The sequence below is a fragment of the Plectrocnemia conspersa genome, unplaced genomic scaffold (assembly GCF_051122295.1).
Source record: "Plectrocnemia conspersa isolate PC_06_02 unplaced genomic scaffold, ASM5112229v1 ptg000004l, whole genome shotgun sequence".
NCBI classification, from domain to species: Eukaryota; Metazoa; Arthropoda; class Insecta; order Trichoptera; family Polycentropodidae; genus Plectrocnemia; species Plectrocnemia conspersa.
Window position 1 is genome coordinate 17,789,384 of NW_028277168.1, and position 21,452 is coordinate 17,810,835.

The window sequence follows — 21,452 nt, forward strand, 5'->3', positions numbered from 1 at the left end:
AAAACTCACCGTGAACTGCTACGGCCGTCATCAGGAAGAATAAAGATATCCTCTGGATTGATTCCCTCATTTTGTATTATAAATTCTGTAACAATAAAAACATATACGTTAAATCGTATCAAAAGTGTTACGATAGCATTCTCCGAGGGTAATTTTCTCAATTAAGAAAATATTTTCCCACAGATTAGCGGACAATCATCTCTCGACGTTGCATCGATTTTGAGCAACGAACAACCTGCAATTTGCAAGATTATTATGTAACTTTATGCGTTCGCATAATCTGACAAATTCTCGTCTGAGATATCATCAGGACGAGGAGGTTTATTTATGATATTCGCATAAGAACTTAAAACCAGAATAAGCGACGAGAATACGTACAAACATTAACCAGGTTGAAGAAGCATGACCGCATAAATACGTATGCATATAATCACTCAATCTTATGCAGAAAATAAACATAATTTTTTTTATATGTAAAGAATATATTTTTAATGCGGTCCTAATCGCCAAACGAGTTTGTTACGCTTGAGATGATCATTTAACTTAAGGCCCTATACCAATAAAAGATTTAACAGAGTTAAGTGTGTACGTACTGTCTCTATGCCGGTATAAGTTCATACTGACTACCATAAATTCTTCACGTTTGAGTCAGAAAGCGCAGTTAAGATTTAACCCTAGTAATACCATAAAATTATCTGTCGATTATTTTAAACGTTTACTTATTCTTGTTACTATTTATATTAATAATATATAGCTGCTTTAACGATGTTGTATTTTATTAGCTCAAATAAAATGAGTGCGAATCTTTAGTTTATAATTTGTATAATTCGATCGACACGGTCATCGGTTTCATTCTAGTTTCTTATGTACTAGATTAATACTTGAGTATATACAATCATATCTAGATACAAATTAAATTAATAGAAATTAATAGTACCCTACATATTCCGATTTTACACCCTTTTTGAAAAATAAAAAAAAAACTTTAACATAATTTTAATTACAGCTATAAACACTTAATAAATCATCTACACATAATAAAAAAATTCTGTAGCTTAATAAAATTAATTTTTACGTTATCAACATAAAAAAATATAACAATATTGTAAAGAACAATACTTAATTAAAGCCATAAATGAATTAAAATATACAATATTTTATAGCCTTCTACAATCAATCATAAAATTTTGTCAAGGTAAAAGTGTCGAAAAAATTTTTTTTAAAATAAAATCGACGATATAAAAAAAACGACTTAGTTTTAATTATAAATTTTATCTTTGCGGTCAAAATCTCAAATTTGTATTGTTTAGTCATAATTTTATTAGTCAGAAGTCCTTGATCCAATGATCGAGCCTATACCATTTTAGCTCTCTGTGTGTATGTTTTTATTTTGACGCACAGTTGCTCAACTTATTGTTGAATCAAGACAAACGGATATAGATGAAAGTCTTTTCCTTTCAAATACACATGTTTGCGGAAAAGAGAAGAATATGAACACTTGTTCAACCATTTTTAGTTTTTTCAATAAGCAGTGTCGTCAACTATGTGTTTTTGTGTGCTTATTTTTTAGTTACAAGATTTTTTCTGGTACGTACAATTTACATACATTACTACGAGTTCCAATAATTATTTAAAATAAATCGCTAGTTAATATTTCAGTGCTTAAATTATATTTTTTCATAATTATTATGTTAAAAAAATATTTCTAGTGTACTAAGGGTTAAACCTGAACTATGCTAAAGATGCACCCAACAGTTAATTTTTAATATTAAAAGCGTGCGTGGGTCTTTGGGCGATTTGCTTTGCCGTTTTCAAACCAGATCAAGCTTTTAACCGTCGGAACGTTAACTGTACCGGCGGCAGTGAGCCGTGGCCCGTTAGGTGAGCCAACTAACTCGACTTGCGATTAGAATATCGAAGCCTCATCTTCACAAGTCACACACACACACAATCGACACACATTTGTCGCTCCAATGTACTGCGGCCCTTTGACACACTTTCATTCCGCGACACTTTGCATAAGAATGAACCAAAAAACACCTACGATTCGAAGAAAAATAAATGTAATAAAATGCAGACGAATGAATGTTCCTATAACGAATACAAATCGTCGATTGCAGAACATCAAAAGGTGTCCATAGTTCATCATCATCATCTTCGTAATTATATGTTACGCGTTGGATAGTCGCCTGTGTTGATTTCATTAATAAATCACGTCGAAGTCATCAAGCCTCCATTCAATATACAGTACATTTTTATGTAGCGCATAAATTGAAAAGTAACGTAGTTAAATTATATAAATAAGTCACTTTAACTGCCATAACTTAAGCCTTAAAAAGCATATGCTATGAATAAATAATTATAATCATAGATATATATTGACCAATGTAACAACATATAGTTTCTTGTCAATGAAATGTATACATATATGCAGGGCCGCCGAAAGCGAACCTGGGCCATGTGAAAACAATGATTCCGGACCTCATGACAAAAAATGGCATTTCATATATTTTTTAACATCGTAATATAATTTTTTAAATAAATAATAATATGTACGAGTTAACCTATGCTACAAATAAATATAAAAATTAGATACCATTGCGACATATTTTTTAATTAGGCATTAAAAATTATTAAAAATTTCTACTCATATTATTTAGCTGATAATTAGTCGCGTTTTCTATGCATATTGAGCAAAATGTGGTTTATAAATACTCTGATTAAGTACTTTATTTCTTTGCTTTTTCCTTTATTTATCTCATAGTAAAATGAGTAGTATTAAGAAGCTATTTAGAAAATAATAAATGCATTTACAATATTGTAGATCTCATTATAAACATTACTGCTTTCCATTCTAATCGTCTAGGTCTAGGCTAATGAGGAAAATTACTTTCAACTAAATAAATAATTTAGAAATTTAACAATTAAATTGAATTTTATTAATTAATTTTTAATAATTATTTTTGACTAACGAATAATAAAGACATTAAAATTTTAGCTGGTTCTAAAATTGTTTATATTCTATATTGACTGAAAATTCTCAGGCATACTACCACATAACATATTTTTTGTTACAATTTATATGAGCATACATATTTCAAAGCATGAATACATAAAATACACTATTATCACACATGGTAGATAGGATCGTGAGGGTTTATAACCGTCAATCAGCATTACTATACACATTCTTAGAAACTCTACCCAAATTACGCGGAATCAACACATCTCCAAACACGTTAAATTAATAATAATAATAAAATATATTCGCGCAGAAACACTCATAAAATCAGCTCCTTATAATTTCCAGTGTCCAAATGGATCACGCGTGAATTTAATGTTCCAGAATGAAAAAACTCGTTTAACATCTTCCGCACGAATTGCTTTCAAAGATCGATTTTCCGGTTGTCTCATTTGGACGTGAAATAATCTCTGACATGTCGAGGAAATCCCTTACATGTTTGTCGTTTTAATCAATGAGGTTTACTGTTAAGTTCAAAGAGATTTTCGATCAAGCACCGAGACGGCTTCCTAGTAAAATTGTTCACCGGAACTCGACGACAGTTTTCAGCGAATCGAATGCATAACGACTGTGTAGCGATTTTGCTTCGTTATCCCACGCTAACGGTCGTAATTTACCAACGAATTGATGTGATGTATGAGGCGTTTTAATTCTTAAATTGACGATAACGGTGTACGCGTGTAATGTTTCCACGAGGCGCCGTTGTTTCGATCGTTATATCATTTTGAAAGAAAAGTCATCATTGTGATGAATACATATACAGAAAAATAATAATAATCTCATTACGTTACATGCAATCCATTGTGTGCGTACATTTCTTTTCAATATTGATACCGATATATGAACTCATCAAATGAACTGTTAAAGCCATATTAACCCACAAACGGTACTGCTTGAATACATTATCATATAAATAATAGATTTTTTCTTAAAATAAACCGTCGTTGCGTGCTAATATAGTTCACATAAAATTAATTATACGCTCATTCACTTCTGATAATCACGTGACAATGGAACGGAACTTGCCGTCGCACGAAGATAACTCGATTATGCAATGAGCAATGGGAAAAATCATATCCAAGAACGGTAATATTAAACTGAACTATCCATATAAATTAACTTAAGATAAAAATGTTGAAAAAATCGAACGTTTGCTTCCCTGAGGTAATCTTCGGAACTGCGGGTACCGTACAGTATTGCGCAAAAAAAGTTGATGCGATTTGTAAAATAATTACACAGCAAATACTGGACGTTCTTTAAAGACACGTTCATGAAAATATGTAAGATTAAGTCATCGCGGGTGTGTCAAATAAAATTAAAGTGGCCGTGACGCAGCGTGATCAACGAACCCATTATTTATATTTCACATTATGTTAAACATAGTATGAATTTTACGTTAACGGTTATTACGGATTATTTATTTTGTTAAGTTATTATATAGATATTAAATTATGAACTAATCCAATGCGATAATTTAAGAAAGCCGTTATCTATTTGCATTCAATCGGTATTCAGATCAAAATCTTAGATAAATTTTACTATTTACGGTAAATATATTTGTTTCTAAATTAGGCATTTATACGCAATCAATTGAGCTGTTATAGAATGTGCTAATTAATTCCGGTATACTTTCAAGAATCAATTTTGTTCAAAACACCGGATGACATACACATAAAATGTCCACTTATTAAATTGACACATCTGCTTTGCTCTCGATTAATTTAATTCCGTAAGCCTTTAATAAATTCTGATTATAAATATAGATTTTCTCAATTCTTTTTAAACACTTGTACTTCGATAAAATATTAATTATTGTTAAATATTAATTTAATTGTATTTTTATTACTTTATATAATATATTTAGACTAGATTCAACAATTATTCGAATATCGAATAATAAGCGATAAAATATTCCAATATTTTAATATATTCGTGAAGTTATGTTATAAGTCTTAAAATCAATTGTGTTTACACAAATATTCAGATTAAATTAAAAGTATGGGAATCGGTGACATGTATTTAATTAAATATAGAATATTAAATTATTTACAACTAGAGTTTGTAACATATTTAAATATGGAATAGTTAACTATATGAATTAAGACTATTTATTTTAATTATAAAAATAGATGTTTCAAACTTTATATCAGTAAAAAAATATTTCCATATACAGACATATATATTTATTTAAAAGAGATAGAAAATTTAATTATACTCTAAAATATGAGTAATTTCTAGAATTTCTGCAATTACATAATACTTTTTTTTCATTATTATGTTTAACGGCAGTTAGTTGTTATGATTATGACTTATAAATAACATTAAAAAAATACTTGATGCAGCAATACATCGAAGATAAAACAATACCTGCTTTGTTAATACATCTAATTACAGATATTACACAACTGTGTGTTAGAAGTTGTTAGCTTTTGGTGTTTTTAAAAATAAACGAATATTTACACAAATATGGTTTTGGAATATTAGGATATTTCGATTAGAGTCTCTAATTAATAAACATACTTTTGAGATTTGTAGTCTACATTAAAGTTAGCACTTCTTTTACAATATAAATAAATATATTTTTGATAAAGCCCATTTAATTATTTAATAAGATCCTAGTTAAAAATATTGATTTTTTATAAAACAATAGTAGAAAATAATATAGATAGACCCACTGTGTCGAATAAACTATAAAAACTAATAAAAATACATATCAGTACACTTACACATTATTATAATAACCTAAAACCCATTTGTTATTTATATTCTAGAACCAAAAACTCATCTTTAAGTGAGCTATGTACCTAAATATACATTTTCTAAAAGTGAACTTGTAAAAAAGCGATGTTAATTTAGATATAATCCTTATAGTAAATTAATAGCCATATAGTAGTAATTAATAAATATAACATGAACATACATATATATATAACTATATCTTAAATGCCTAAGAAAAAATTTAATATAATTTCCTGAAATTTATTACGATATAAAAATAAGTATTAAGGCGTAACAATAATTGTTTTTTTTAATAAATAGAATAACTTAATATTTTTATAAAATATTATTAACTCAATTCAATAATAAATAAAATATAAAACATGCCTATTTGCTGCTCGGTCAAATCAAGTTATTGAACGCACAAGCACGTCTGACTCGTAGCACTGTTATACACCGACTGAAGACTGATGGTTACATTTTTTTCATCCAGTCTAACGTTACATGTGCATACAGATAAAACTGTACTATTTTATTCAATACTACACATACATTTGTGGTTTGAATCATAACTTTTGAGCTTATAAAATGAAAAAATTCAATAAAATTTGTGTCAAAATCGATAACATTAACACGTGTTAAACGTCTTCAAAAAATGGTTTTGGCCATATCGATTACAGGGCATGTAAACACTCACTTTTGGCCAGTAATGTGTGTTAACGCACGCCAATTATGTACATGGGTCGTGTAAGAACTCAAAAATGACAAGACGGACCGCTGAATGGACACGATTAAAATTCCAATCGCACAATGTGGGCTCATTTGCACCGTCTCTTCCATTGCGCTGTGCTGTGATGGGAATCGATAAAAGCCGATTCAGCGAATCGCAAACTCAATCGGAATTTCATTTCGACGATCGTCGAATCTATCGAATCGCATTTGGAGCGTGAAAAGTCAAGGTGAGATCGCTTGACTTTTCCATCTATGATACATTTTTCCGTTCCCACGAATTCATCATCAGTATTCCGTATAAGGTGGAGATGGTGGACGAGGTGGAAGAATGCACCGAGTTTTACAGTAGTCGATTGTTGCATTTGATATAACGGCACCAGAGGTACACGGTTCGACGTGGCATGCGACGGACGTGCTCGTCAGACGTGACGCTGATCGAACAGACGATCCCTTTCAGGTGCGAGATGTCATTAGGCCGTGTCTAATTTACCAAATAACCGAGGGCGTGTGTTTTTTTTCATTGAATCTTACCAAAGCGAGCGTTGAATGAAAATTGATTACTACAGAAGCGTTCCGTAAAAGAAAAATCAAAAACACATCGTGTAATACAAGATGTTACACAGTGAGCGCTTGTAATTGTACAAATGGTTTGCTTTGAAAGGTGAATTAGTTATTACCTCTTGGGTATTTTAATACAGACATTTCGTCACTCTTTAAAAGCAGAAACTACTACTGATCATTAACTCAGTCATTAGCCCAAATATTATATTTGAAGATAAACTAAATTTGACGAAAAATTATTTATCGAGAGTATGTGAAATTACACATAACGATACGAAGACAATCGTCTAAAGGTATGCGGACACGAGAGACATTGGCCGTGTCAAAATTATACTTTACCGTTAAATAATTGTGCGAGATCATGAAAATACATATAATTTTTGGCTATTTCCCACGGACATAATGCAACAATGAAACGCCGACTTTAGTAATTATGAGTAGAAACAATGAAATTAAAAATTTGACAAGGCGCATCAGTGTTAAAAAAAGCATGAAAAAGTAGGCGAAACAGCGCATTGTCACACATTTTTTCTTCTACTTAAAAATAAATTATGAAGTGTGTCACTTTTTAAAATATAAAATACACGATATTCTTCATATATATGTATTTTTCATGACATAGTGTATTTTATTGCTCTATAATAAAACATAATGTATTATAAATAGATTAATCAATTAAGAAATGAGATAAAATATTTGTAATATGCAGTATATTTTGTATTATTACAATATATGGAAAATCTTTTTACTGATTTCATTTAGTACAATATGTATCAAAATATGTGCATATATTATATGTAAACAGATATTATTATAATTCTGACTAAGATATTTAATGCTTTTAGTCACATTCCATCCCATAACATTTTCCCTTTAATTTTATCAAAAATCTAATCGTACGATTTATAGCATGTATATGAAACCATTAACACTTTTTTAATTTAGCCGACAAAGAAATCACTGCTGCTGAATATTTTTAATAATACAATCATTCTTAAGGCATCGATCCTTTTTTTGAGTGTAAAAGTATACAATGTAATCTGTAATCAATAAAGAAAAGTTCCGTAATGTAATTTTAAAATTAAAATAAGCAGAATCGTATAGTATTGTATTATCTTAAACAATAAAAATTTTTTAATTGTTTTCCTCATAACACGTTGCTGCCAGTTTATTATACGCAAGTTAAACTATGAATATTTTCAGTATTATAATCAAAGACTTCCTTTGTGCGTATAATATGCTTCCTCCGCCACAGTAATTATCCATCGAGCCCGGTCAGGATGCAAAAATTGGATTTCCCACAAGATGAAATTCATAACACTGACGGTGTTTGAATTATGATGGGAACTTGAAATTGCAGGACACATTAGCTCTCCGTACAATTTGTTAATAAAAGCTATCGACCTGGTATGTCAAATCAATAATCGATTTATTATCAGATTATCATCCGGCCATATACCTTCCGGCTGTGAGATTTACCGTAAGAAACGATAGACGCTTCGGTGCAGTGTTGCGGTAGGCGTTCTGTTCTGCACAGAGAGCGGTTAAGCGACCGCTGAACAAATAATACCATCGACTAATGTCAACCTTTGGATTGGAGCGAGCTTTGCAATAGGAGCGAGTTTCTTTAACCAGAGGACCGTTAAGCAGCCTAGTAGCAATCATAGAGTAATACGGAGCACTTCAAATATTTTATACGTGCCTAAGAAACATACAAAAGGGATACAAATATACAAAATTGAGAATTCTGTGTCAATATATCGAATAGACATCGACGCTGATAAGCGCCAAACCTTTCTTCACATATAACATATTTATTTACGTAATAAAATAGTGAACATATTATTCACTATAATTACAATATATTAAGAACTATTTTTGATTTGTTTTAAAAAGTAAAAAAAATGTGTATTTTTGCCACAAAGAAAATATATTTAAAATTATATGTAAAATTACAACCTTTAGTGTCATGTTAATTATTTTTGTTATAGACAATTTTAATGAACAACTACGTGTGAAGCAAATTACACTTGATAGTAATCGTCTTGCCTCAAAGATACGATGATCTGATTTATACGTAAAATGAATGCTGATTTCGAAGGTTTGTACGTATTGATATTGCTATGTAAAAATACGTACAATAATTAGATAAATAGTAAAAACAGTAATTATAATGTTAGATTTAATTAAAATCATGTGTTTTAAAAATCAATATATACTAAGCTACACATTTATTGAAAAATATTGAAAAGACTTTAACGCATGGGAGAGAACAAAACCATTTAATTCTATACATATTATTTAAAAGTAAAACTATATAGATGTACAAAAAAATATTATTGCGCATAAATAGTTGCGGTTTTAAAGTATGACACTAAGAAAAAATATTTTGTGCCGTATTAAATCTCGTAAGAATAACGGGTTTCTATGCCATTTTTCCTTTGCTTATTTGCAAGTTTATTTCTATCTAGGTTGTAGAGTTCAAAGGCCAGTAATGTTTTATTATAATGGTGCGCATTCGAGGCCAAAATTTGGAGCGCTCCTAAAAATAATAGTTATCTGACGCATCTCTCTATTGTTACGTTAAGTATTATGTCTGATATGAGTAAACAGTAATTTGAGTACAATGCCTTATTATTTTGACTCAATTATATGTGCCTTGCCAGCATATATAATTTTAATTATATCACTATACTTTTAGATGCCAGAAAGGTCATTTTTAACGAATTATTATTCTCAGCCGAATTTTGTGTGTCTATGCGGAAAAAATGACCCATTATTCCAACGGTCATCACAGAATCATCAAAGTGAGTTAATAACGAAACGGTATACGAGTGTTTTGAAAAATTGATCCGCCGAAAAAAATCGAATACCCACTCTCATCACGCAACGTCAAAACGTGAAATATTGCAGTAACGGCGAAATTGTGTGTTTGTTCCCTAATGCAAACGAGCGAATTAAGTGCACCGAATGACCCTAGCCTAGACCTCGGCCAGTAGATAAGGTCGCGTGTTAAGCATCCGACAATGATACTGACTCTCTGGCTCGTAGCACCGTTAGGGACGGCTGTTCTTTCTCACGAACAACAATGTACGTTCAAACTGAAAATTTGAATTCATAATATGCAATTTCCCCGACTCGGCTCGCTCTTGCAAACGCGCCGTTATGTAATATAACGTGAGCTTTCTTATTTATTATTGTTTTTTTAGAACAATTATCGTGTTTGGTATGTATTAACAATGCTAGAGGCGTTTATGAGACGTGAGTTTGGCAAACATGCGATTGTTTAGATGTCAAGACTAGTTTACAAATCAAAGTTTTTTATTATTATTATATATGAAAAAGAATGACATACGCAACCTGCCTTATTGTAAAAATAATATTATTTTATAATAGTTATGAAAAATATGTATGGTAAAACATATTAACTATATATTCTTTAATTATTTTTCTCAACAGCATTAAATAATTTAGCAGTTCTATAGATACTATAAAAAAATGCTTAGCTTAGCTGAGAGCTTAATTTATTTTTTGCCACAAAATAATGTCATTAGTTTTTTATGGTATTGTTTTATTTTAGTTATACTACTGTTATGCGGTACTATATTTTTTTTAATTTAATGAAATCATATATATCAAAAAAATATATATAAAATCAATATTTAAATCAACATAAAATTGATATTTATAAATGTAAGTTCAGTTTAATAAATATAATAAATAAAACTACACGTGCTATAAAAATTCATTATTTTAATAACAAAAACTTTTATATAAAAAATATAATAAAAATCAAAAGCCATAAATTTAAGATTTTTTATGTGAGTAGTATGTTTCTTAGTATCATATACTAAATTACAATTATAATAAAAAAAAAGATAAGAAAAACCTGAGATTTTAAATCAGCTTGTTAGTATACATATAAATAATTCTTATCTTTGTGGAAAAATATTTTTTACAATATGATGTTAATGTAGAAGTTTAATTTAATATTGTTCACACATGAAATCTACACAAATTGATTAAATTAAATATTTTTATAAGAGACTTCAACGCGCAGTCTAAATCGAAAACTCTTAAGATACTTAATAGCACAGTATTATATAAATATATTCATAGAATAATGTCAGATTCTTAATAATTTTTCAGTAAACTAATAAAAATGTAATGATATTCTCTCTAACTTATATATTTATCCCATATTTTTATACCATTGATAATTAACCAAAAAGCTTACTAAATTATTTGTATTGTATAATCAAATACACAGCAATTTGGACAATAATTAACATAAGCTAATGTCGTGTTCAAAAGCGTGGTGAATTTTCGGCACGTAATTGTGTACCTGAGAATGTTCACCTGTTAATTACCCACAGGCACTGTTTCCTTTAACGTCAAAATTAATTTAAGAAAAAAGCCACGTCATTGTTCAATCGCTCCGAGCGTATTATTTGTATAATATATTACATACAACCAAACACATTCATATTTTCATTCATCAATCATCTAACGTCAGAAATTACGCGTGTAATATTTCACTAAAAAATAGATGTGACTTTATCACAGTCTTTCCTAAAATAACATGACCATTCGTTCATTGCGATCCCGATTCGTGTTCACGGCTCATTTGGGTCACTATGCCGCGGCCGAAATGTGACCAAAATGGACAAAAAATAATATAACGATAATATTGTACCTAATCTATTGTACGTGATATGATTGTGCAATTTCCCCGTGCGAATTCCTGCGCGGTCGTAGGTCAAACAATAAAACTCGAACACGACTAAGAGCTTTAAAGCTTAAGTTTGCGCTGTTAAATCAATGAATAATGCGGAGGCTAGGTTCAAGTAATCGATGTTAAGCATGTATTGTATTTATATAATGAAATTACATGCTGAGTTTCTACCTAATGTGATTAAATTTGAATCGTGATTTAAAAAAAAACAGCAAGAAAAACAGAAGCTTTTTAATGCAATAGTATTATATATGTACATTTCAATAGACATCAATAATTGTATTATCTTCGTATATGCCATTGAAGATTCAATCTAAACGATCTAGATATTTGATATCGCCCCAAAAATACTGAAAAGGTGTTCCATTTCAAGATCAATAGACACAGTTCGTGTCTAGCAAATCGCAAGAGAAAGACCATAACTAATTCAATATTTCAATTCCCTTTGTCCTAAACAAACAGTACAAAAGTAAATTTAGACCGAAGTAAATTCAACGTTTTGATTGCAGACGTCAAACATTCAAGATTGTTTGTTAACACCTTAAGCACACATTCTATGCTTTTGTGATAAAATACGGGAAGACAAAAAAGATTTGTGTGATAAAGATAAAATTAAAAAAATATTTTCAAAAGTGGAACAAACTTTACATTTCGACAGGATGCGCAAGATGAAAAATGCCTTAATAATTGAGTGACACGCGAAAGATGTACTTTTCTTAAAAAAAATTAATGCATACGACCGGTTCTTTGATCCGGATGCCGAATCGGTTTGCTAACTGTAGTTTAAGATATAAATAATATTTTTCGCTGGAGCACCCTCCACGGCGGATCAAAGAGGCGTTTACTCATTATTGTATATCTAAAAATCGCATAAAAATTTGCGTACATACACATTTACGATTCGCTCGAGATCGTGACCGTTGTAAATTGTTCAGATCAATATAAGAGACGGGTAATTGAATCGCTCTACGACTCATTTCGCAATATTATTACCGTTATGACTGGAAATAACTGAAATTATTTTAGCACAAGAATGCATTATAATGTATAATAATAATAATTTGCATTTATTAAAAAATCACCTAGGTGCTAATTTGTCAACTTTTGCATTTCTACACGATACTTTTAGCGAATCAAGTCTGAAAAGGCATATAATGCAAACACCCGTCGCTTTTATCTTATACCCGCATGGTGTGTGTATTTCCTTGTTTTTTATTTATTTTATTTTATTTTTACGACTATGTGAATGACAACCGCGTATTTTATGGCGTTGAAATATTAATTATTTCTGCACCAATATAATATATCTTAAAATAATAAGTATTTTTAGAAAAACCATAATAATAAGTAAATTTAGAAAAACCATAATCTGTAATGATCTTTAGTAATTATAATTATATGTATATTAATACAATAATAACTAATTCATATTTGGCAGACACGATAAAAAAAATGTAACCTAGGCGATTTCACTGTTGGTAATTTCTATGAAATAATAACGATAAATTTAGAGATTAAAATCGATTTTAAATGTTTTAAAACAACATTTTCAGTTATTATTTTACTAAAAAAATAATTACGGGAGCAATACTATTACAAATTAAAAGTCTTTTGAAATAGCCGCAAAAAAGAATAAAAGTAAAAATAAATAATTATAGATCAGACGAGCGTTTAACAACAGAATATCCAATCACCGTCTTAATAACAACAATCATAAAAATGCATATAATACAGTTTTCTATTATAGCAACACAGATAATAATTTTTCTACATCCCTAATATGCGCGTTTTTGAAATGCGGAATTTAAAAATGTACATCAGACATAGCCTTTAAACAAAATAATAAACAAGAAATAACCTTTTGTAATTGCCGAAATTCCAAAAATTACTCATATTTACGAGCTAAAATTATGCAGCTGTGGACTCTCAATGACTGGTATAGATGAATTAAGTTTTTTTAAATCAATAATTTATTTTAATATTTGCATAAGTTTGGATTTTTTAAAACAAATTTTATATTATATAGTCGCTGTGGAGGTGTTCGATTGAAAATCGACAATCTTTTAGCATCGCTAAGTTGTCGCATTTTCCAAATGCCCAGCGGAAGTTAAATCATATTTTTGCTAGTAGAAATATATATTTACTTGTGAAAACGTATTAAAATATAACTTCACTGAAAAATACACATTAACTTATGTAACATTTAAATAAATAATGAGAAGTATGTACATGTATATATTATTACATATGTAAAAGTTGAAATCATATAATTTTACTAGCACGTGCTAGATAAATTATATTTTCACTGGTAAAAATATAAATATCTACCGGTGAAAATATATTCCGCTATGAATTTACTGAAATAACATATTTAAAAAAATATTTTCGGAAAAGATTCGAGACCTTTTTTTAAGGAATAACCCAAGAATTTTTGGTTTAGAATCAGGATCGTATTTTCAACTCTTTCTAGAGTGGGGGCAAAAGTTGGCCAGTCAGTGGTTATTTTTTTTAAATTTCGATTTCGTTAAGATATTTAGTATTTCGTTAAGATATTAAGATAGTATTTCATGCAAATGCTTCCACCTACCCCTCCCCCTACATGAAGTCGGTTAACCGATTTTTGATTTGTAAAAAAAACGAAAACCATTTCGGACTTTTTTTTGGAAGTCCTACTTGGGAATGACGTTTGAGCAGGGATTGAGATTTTCTATGCACATCAACAAAATTTGCGATAAGGCGTCGTAGATGCTCGGCTTTGTTATGCGGAGCGCGTGTTGCTTCACTAATTTATTGCCGAATCACGTTCTGTATGATACACGTAGTTCGTAGCGTTCTCGAATATGGCTCAATTGTCTGAATCCAGACAATATATCCACAGACTTTTGCTATAAAATTGCTACATTGACACTGAAGATGATTTTTTATTTTAAAAAAATATCCCGATTCATCTAGAAATGACTGTTTACTAGTCTTGAGAATTATGATTTAAATTGAAACCCATTTTCTCATAAACATCTACAAAACAAGATCGATTTTCCAACGAAGCTCAAACGTCTAGCAGCCAATCTTTTATATGTTTAAATATGATTCATATCTCTCGAGTCGTGAGTCGCAACGAAATAAATTTCCCAACAACTAACCACAGACAATTTCCACGTCAAAAGCTGTCAACTTAGATCCATTAGCCAGTGGGAAAACGTCGCAAGCGCCTTTAGACCGTACACGACAAGTTGATCCACCTATTCTGCGTCTCTTGGGGGGCATTTTCCGCGTCACCCACCGCTATTAGAACTGCACACAAGATTGCACATGGTGAGCAGTTCCGCGGCGAATCCGTTATATTTAACAGCTTTACACCGTGGAAGTAATCGTTCCGGTACGGCAAACTCCCGGCATCCGTCCCGCATTCGAACCGAAGCATTAAAAATACATTTCTACTGTTGACACGGCCCGCGACACTGATAATCGCGCTGAAATGCAAAACTGTCGTGTCGACTTCAGTAATTGTTTTTTTTTTCAACTCAGAACGTGCACAATTTACGTGATATTGAACACGGGTACAATTTTAAAGGATGATCTTTTTTGACGTTGATGGTTTTCGCATCCGGCTTCGTTCGCATTCCGTTCTCAACTAGATCGTATCCTTCAGAGAATGTTAAAATCGAATTATTTTAATCTGACATAAAATTCAACACGAGAGAAGTCAATTCCTGTTACATCAAATTATATTTGTGACTGATAAATTATTATGTGGTATTGTAAATTAAATCTAATTGAAAATAAAATAGCACTGTATTAATCGCATATGCATGTAATATCTATATAATCAACGAGATTACAATGCGCAGTTTAATTTTATTTTATTTACTAGAATTCCTGGAATTTAAGAGCTCATCTTGACAATTAAATAAAATTAAGTTACTGCAATTAATATCTTATTTTAAATCTGCGAAATTTTTTAAGCCATTATTTTTACATACTTAGATTATACTACTTATTTTAATTAATATACGGATAAAAAAATATCAAATTGCGTCTAAAAGCTTATGATAGGAACCCAATCAGTTTAAAATGTATGCATTTATAGATGCATTGATAACGCCGATTTTTTTACAATCCAAGATCGTAATCATAATCTTGAAAAATGCGATACAGCGAATTAAGATATATGATAAAATAGCGCATTAATTATTTACAGTTAATTTAAAGCAATGGTAAGCATCTGTCATATAATTTTTGTTAGTCTTGTCAATGTCAATCCAACAGAAAATAACTGTTTTTAAAAACCAGTATAGGAACTAATTTAGATGCTACTATTTTATATTAGTACAGTATAATATTTAAATAAACGATGACATACATTATTGCAATTTACAATATATTTTTTGATAAATTTAATATTTTTATATTTTAAATACTTAATTTAGTTAATCGCGTGTTTCACATCACTCCAACGCAATCCTAAGAACTTTATTTCCGGAAGTTTTGCAAAGTTGCGTGTGATGCTGCCATAAAGATTTCGTTAAGAAGAACCTTTTTAACCTGTACGATTGTATCTACAATATTACTTTAACATTAACAAACATTCAAAAGTATATATAACAATATTATGATTGGTTTTATCTACTGTATATTACTATCTAATTATACTGTCATTCACAAGTAATTTATTTTAATTAAAACGCATTTAATCTTAATATATAAAAAAACGTCATTAAAATGATTAGGTTCTGAAAATTTCTTCACACAAAGAGACGCACATAAAAATCAATTCCACGGATGTTAAACTAATGGTAACATTAGATACACGTACATCGTGCAAGTCACCATCTTCACGAAAAGTACACCAAGGAATAAAATAATTTATTCGTCGAATTTCATTAACAGAGAATCGGTGTAGCTAATCGGCAAAAAAAATATCCGACTCTTCGGAAAACTTGGTATAGTCGATCCGCGAAAACGTTTTCCGATCTAATTGTCGAGAGACGTTCAAAGTGCTTTTTCTCCGTCCCGTGACCCCGTATTGTGTTTGTTCATCTAAGAGGAAAATACCGTACGAAAGTATGGTACTTTTATCAAGATTGCTACGTGCGATCATTCCGATCCTAGCCTTTTTATACATTAAAAAAAAGTAGAAAATAATGCATATAGCAACAACAATAGCAGCACCGGTACGTTCGATAATATAATTAAATTAAATTTGGTAGTGGTAGATTAGATGGAAATGTACACGGTGTAATATTTTTGTGGATTAGTCACGCTTGATGTGAAGAAATATTCTAGATTAAGTAGTAAATGTACAAAAACTGGATATACTATATGGACCTAATATAAATTTTTGTCACGATTTTACGATCGGCTACCGACCCACTGACACAATCCATTATCGCGTGGGTCATTTGTTGTATAATATTTTTTTTATATATCCAATATGTAAATTTAGAAGAATCTTTGTCCGTCTACGATTTAATCAGGGTGTCGTTTTCGCTTTTTAGCCGAAATAAGATTTTTATGTTAAAGTTAACCTCCTTTAAATTCGATTGCAAATCGATGACGTTTCCGCATTAGTGTTTGTCTAACTTTCGGGCTAACGGAAGACAGTTATTCAAATGAACCGCTAAATATGGCGATTTACAGATATACGACCTTAAATGTATAATATACACCTTTTAAAGCTACATGCACAAATAATATTGTCAATATTTGGAATATGTTAACGATTTTTGTTTGCTGTGTGTCAACAATCAAATAACATTTCTTAAGTGTAAATTTTAGTTTACACTTTGAACGACACGATAAGAAAAGTATTAGAAAAAAATATTAACAGAACAATAACATTTCCATTAAATACATAAATATATTTATAGTCTATGGTTAATATTTTATTTAAATATATTTATATTAAATAATAATTACAATATTTCTTTTCATGCACCCAAAATGTATATATAATATGCCATTTTAGATCATATTTTACAGTTATTAAGATTCATCTATTCATATGCAAAAGTCGTGCATATGTGTAGTTATAAAATTAAATGTGAAATCAAACAATACATTTTCTTTAAAAAAACATTTTATAACCGTATGTTTTATCAAATAAAGGAGAGCCACAACGACATAAAATCAAGCTCTAAAGATGGTTTCATTTATTGATGCATTTTTGCATTTACTCAAAATAATGTGAATTTGATATATTCTGAATCGATTCTAGTTTTTATATATATTTTACTCAAGCATATGAATACATAATGTACATAACTAACGGCGTTTAAAATTAGGTATGGAAATATCATATTGCATATTTAAGTATATGGGTGAGAAAAAATGCGTTGGGCATATTTTTAAATAAAATTACAAGAAAATCTGATACATTCTCGATTATGTGATCATTTTCACTGACATCATGGCATCTGATTAAAATATTTTAATAATATATTCTGAATTTGACCAAAATTCTTGCTTCAATCAAATGTATCTATGTTTATGGGTGGCTTATTGTTATATATTTAATATATAATGCTAATCTCATTCATATGTGTGCCAGCATGCAGATGACAAGGAAACATGCCGATAAAGGCTTCTGGTCAAAGAGCCCGCCGCGTTCTCACGACTTGGACGGTTTAAATGATGCATGCAATAACGGCGCCTAAGTGTGGACGGTGGACCTCTTCAAGGTCCATAAGACAGGCAGGGCCCTCTGGCCGAACAAAGTGTCTGTGTACATATTTCGAATGCTCCAAGGAGCACACTCGGCGATGGCCAGAAACGTGATCGCCGCACGATCGTCATGGCGCGCTGACCCGAAAAAATATTATAATGCAGTAAACCGTTACGATCCGTCATCCAACAACACGTGAAAGTATCGGAGTTCGATTTCGCACGACAATGGGTGAAAAAAAATAAACAATGAGACGAACGTCTGAGAGAAAAAACCCGAGAAGATTGGGGTTATGTAACGCGCGCCGGAAGCTGTGGAGCGAGTTGAATGATTGACGAAAAGGTGTTGTGAATATCTCAATTTCTCAAAGATACATGTTAAATCGTAAATGTAAATAATAATAATACTAAAAATAGTGATAAAATCCACATAAAATTGAAAACAGATGAGATGACATATATGAAGAAAAACTAACAAGCAATTAAGTTGTGTCTGTTTCTTGTAAAGCAAAGTTTTACAACGCTTTTTTTTTAAGAAAAAGTAAAATGTGTTTTATTTTAAAACAATATTCTTATATATTCGTATTTTTTATACATGTATGCATATAAAATAATAGAAACACACAAATTATAATATTTTTTAATCATCAAAACTACTACCATACTAAATCGCGTTTATTGCATTTTATATTATTTTTAAAAAGAATAACACAGCAATAAAAACATATCTGGAAACAATGCATTACACAGTCAAAAGAATCTGTATTTAAAAAAAATACATTTTAAGAAAATCGTTAAAACAATAATATAGTTTTAGGTGTATGAAGGGGGCATATTCGGCGAAAACTTTTGTTAAGTGTTTCCTACTAACTGTGATTTCTCATCAAAGTAATCTGCGCATTTATAACATCCCAATCATAGTTTTAAACACACATAGACACAACATAAAGATTATATCGCATTTAATTCAGAGTGAACAGCTCGTGCGTTTTATTATCATTGTCTTGTTTCATCCGAAATTATTCATGTAGGAACGCTAAGAATTTCCCGTGCGTTGAAACAATTCTCGTTAAGCTCATGTTTTAACCTGTGCACTATAAAAAGATAATACATTCATCTAACAATTAGTTATTTAGCTAGCCCGCCACCATTAGCGGACATAAATCGTCAGACAACTTTTCGCCATTGTTTTTTTTTCGCCACACACGCTCATTGTGTTTTATTTTGCTTAGGTAAAAAAATCGCGTCTGTACGAGATGAAATTAGTGAGTAGTTTGGTAGAATGGGCATAACGACCAGAGAGAGAGATAGAGTTGAAAAAGTGTGTCAAAGTACATTGTTAAGGCCGCGCCAGTGAGGTCACAGACCGGTAAGGCCATGACCACGAAACTTATTAACTTATATCATTTATTTTATACGCATATCGTAAGTGATATATTACGTATTTCGTAAGATGACGCAAACACTTTACGGTCAGATGCCTTCGGGCTGCAACCGACGAGAATGTGACACAAAACAGGGATAGTCAACTTTTAAAAAAAGAACAAGCTCATGCGGGTGATATTAGATATTATAAATGAGTCATTTGGCAATTTACTGTTAGTGCGAATTTTGAGCCTAAATGCCGCCTATCGTGTCAAGATCGTGAATCGTTACGTGGTTAAATTATATGACTGTTATGTTTTAAAGGCCCATTCGAGTCAAATTATATAATAGTATGTTTACTCTGTGTAATTTAAATACATTAGTATACTTATTAGATTGTAGGCAATTGTATTTAAACATAATTTCCAACTCAACGTCTTCAAAATTATGATGAATTTTTATTATACAGTGTCTTACAAACTTTTTTACTTTAAATTAAATAATTTTGAAAACCATACTTTGCTACACTCAATAAAAGGTCATACTGATTACAGCAGACTTACTAAATAAACATTATTGACTAAATTTGTTGTTTTTAAACAATAAAGAAATAGTAAAAATAAAATAGCTTGACACTTTAAAAAACAACATATTCTTATTATTGTGATGATTTATATATTTACTGCTGTAAAAAAACTATAACATTGAATATGTGTCAATAGTAAAGTTTAGTTTAAATATATCCGCATAAAACTGACGTTTTAGTTTAATTATATCCGAATACTTGAGATATATATTTATATTGGCAAAAGTTCAAAAATTATAACAAAAGTTTTATTACTTTTCTTAGGTCAAGCTTGGTGTGGTTAATTCGTTCAGGTTATGTTTGGGTTTAAACAGTAAATAGACGTTTCTCTAATGTCATTGAATTTTAGCGCAGCATATAATTTCACAAAAACCTATTAGTTGAATTATATTTTAGCTAGAAATATTAATGAAAATCATTTCAATGAAATAGTTAGTGAATTTGAATTAATACTAGTGCAAATATACCTTCACTGCAAAATACACATTCACTGCAACATAAATATTATATATTAACTGCCTAAAGATCCTAATATCGCGACAATTAAACTAATAAAGTCTTTGTCTCAAAAAAATTAAGCAAACCTTGTTGAAAATGCTTGTAGTCGCAATTTTTAAACTAGTATATAAGATGGATCAGGCTGACTAACAAACTAATTTGAGATATTTACAAGATCTATTTTTAGAATAAGTTTCATATAGATGAGTTATAAATAATAGGTAATTAAAAATATGGCGTGTCTTTAAATTTGTTGTATCTCACATTGTTGACAAAAAAACATTTTAATTTCCAGTACATAATTTTTTTTACCGTATTTTTTCCCTAGGATTTTTTATAACAGTTAGAGTTGGAGAGATTAGGTTTTTTCCTAAAATCAAAATCTATTTTAAAAAGAAGTTCTATGGCAATAATATTAAAACTGCGGTAGTTATATTATCCTCAAAAATCAACACAAATGACGAAAACGAGCAAAAAAATATATTTCTTTAAATTTCTATTTTTAATCATTTTTTTTATCTTTTTGTTTGTTGAAATTGCCAGTGGTTTATTCCTGTTGCATCTAAAAAATATAT

General features: G+C 30.1%; 1 protein-coding gene across 1 annotated transcript in view; it reads right to left on the reverse strand.

The window, feature by feature from the left end:
- The window catches only part of tyn (trynity), a 54,107-nt gene that overhangs the window by 24,827 nt on the left and 7,828 nt on the right, over positions 1-21,452 (reverse strand). Inside the window, exon 2 of the mRNA XM_088184252.1 lies at positions 10-85. Within this exon, the coding sequence (XP_088040378.1) occupies positions 10-70 (61 nt within the window). The 5' untranslated portion in view covers positions 71-85. The remainder of the gene's footprint in view (positions 1-9; positions 86-21,452) is intronic.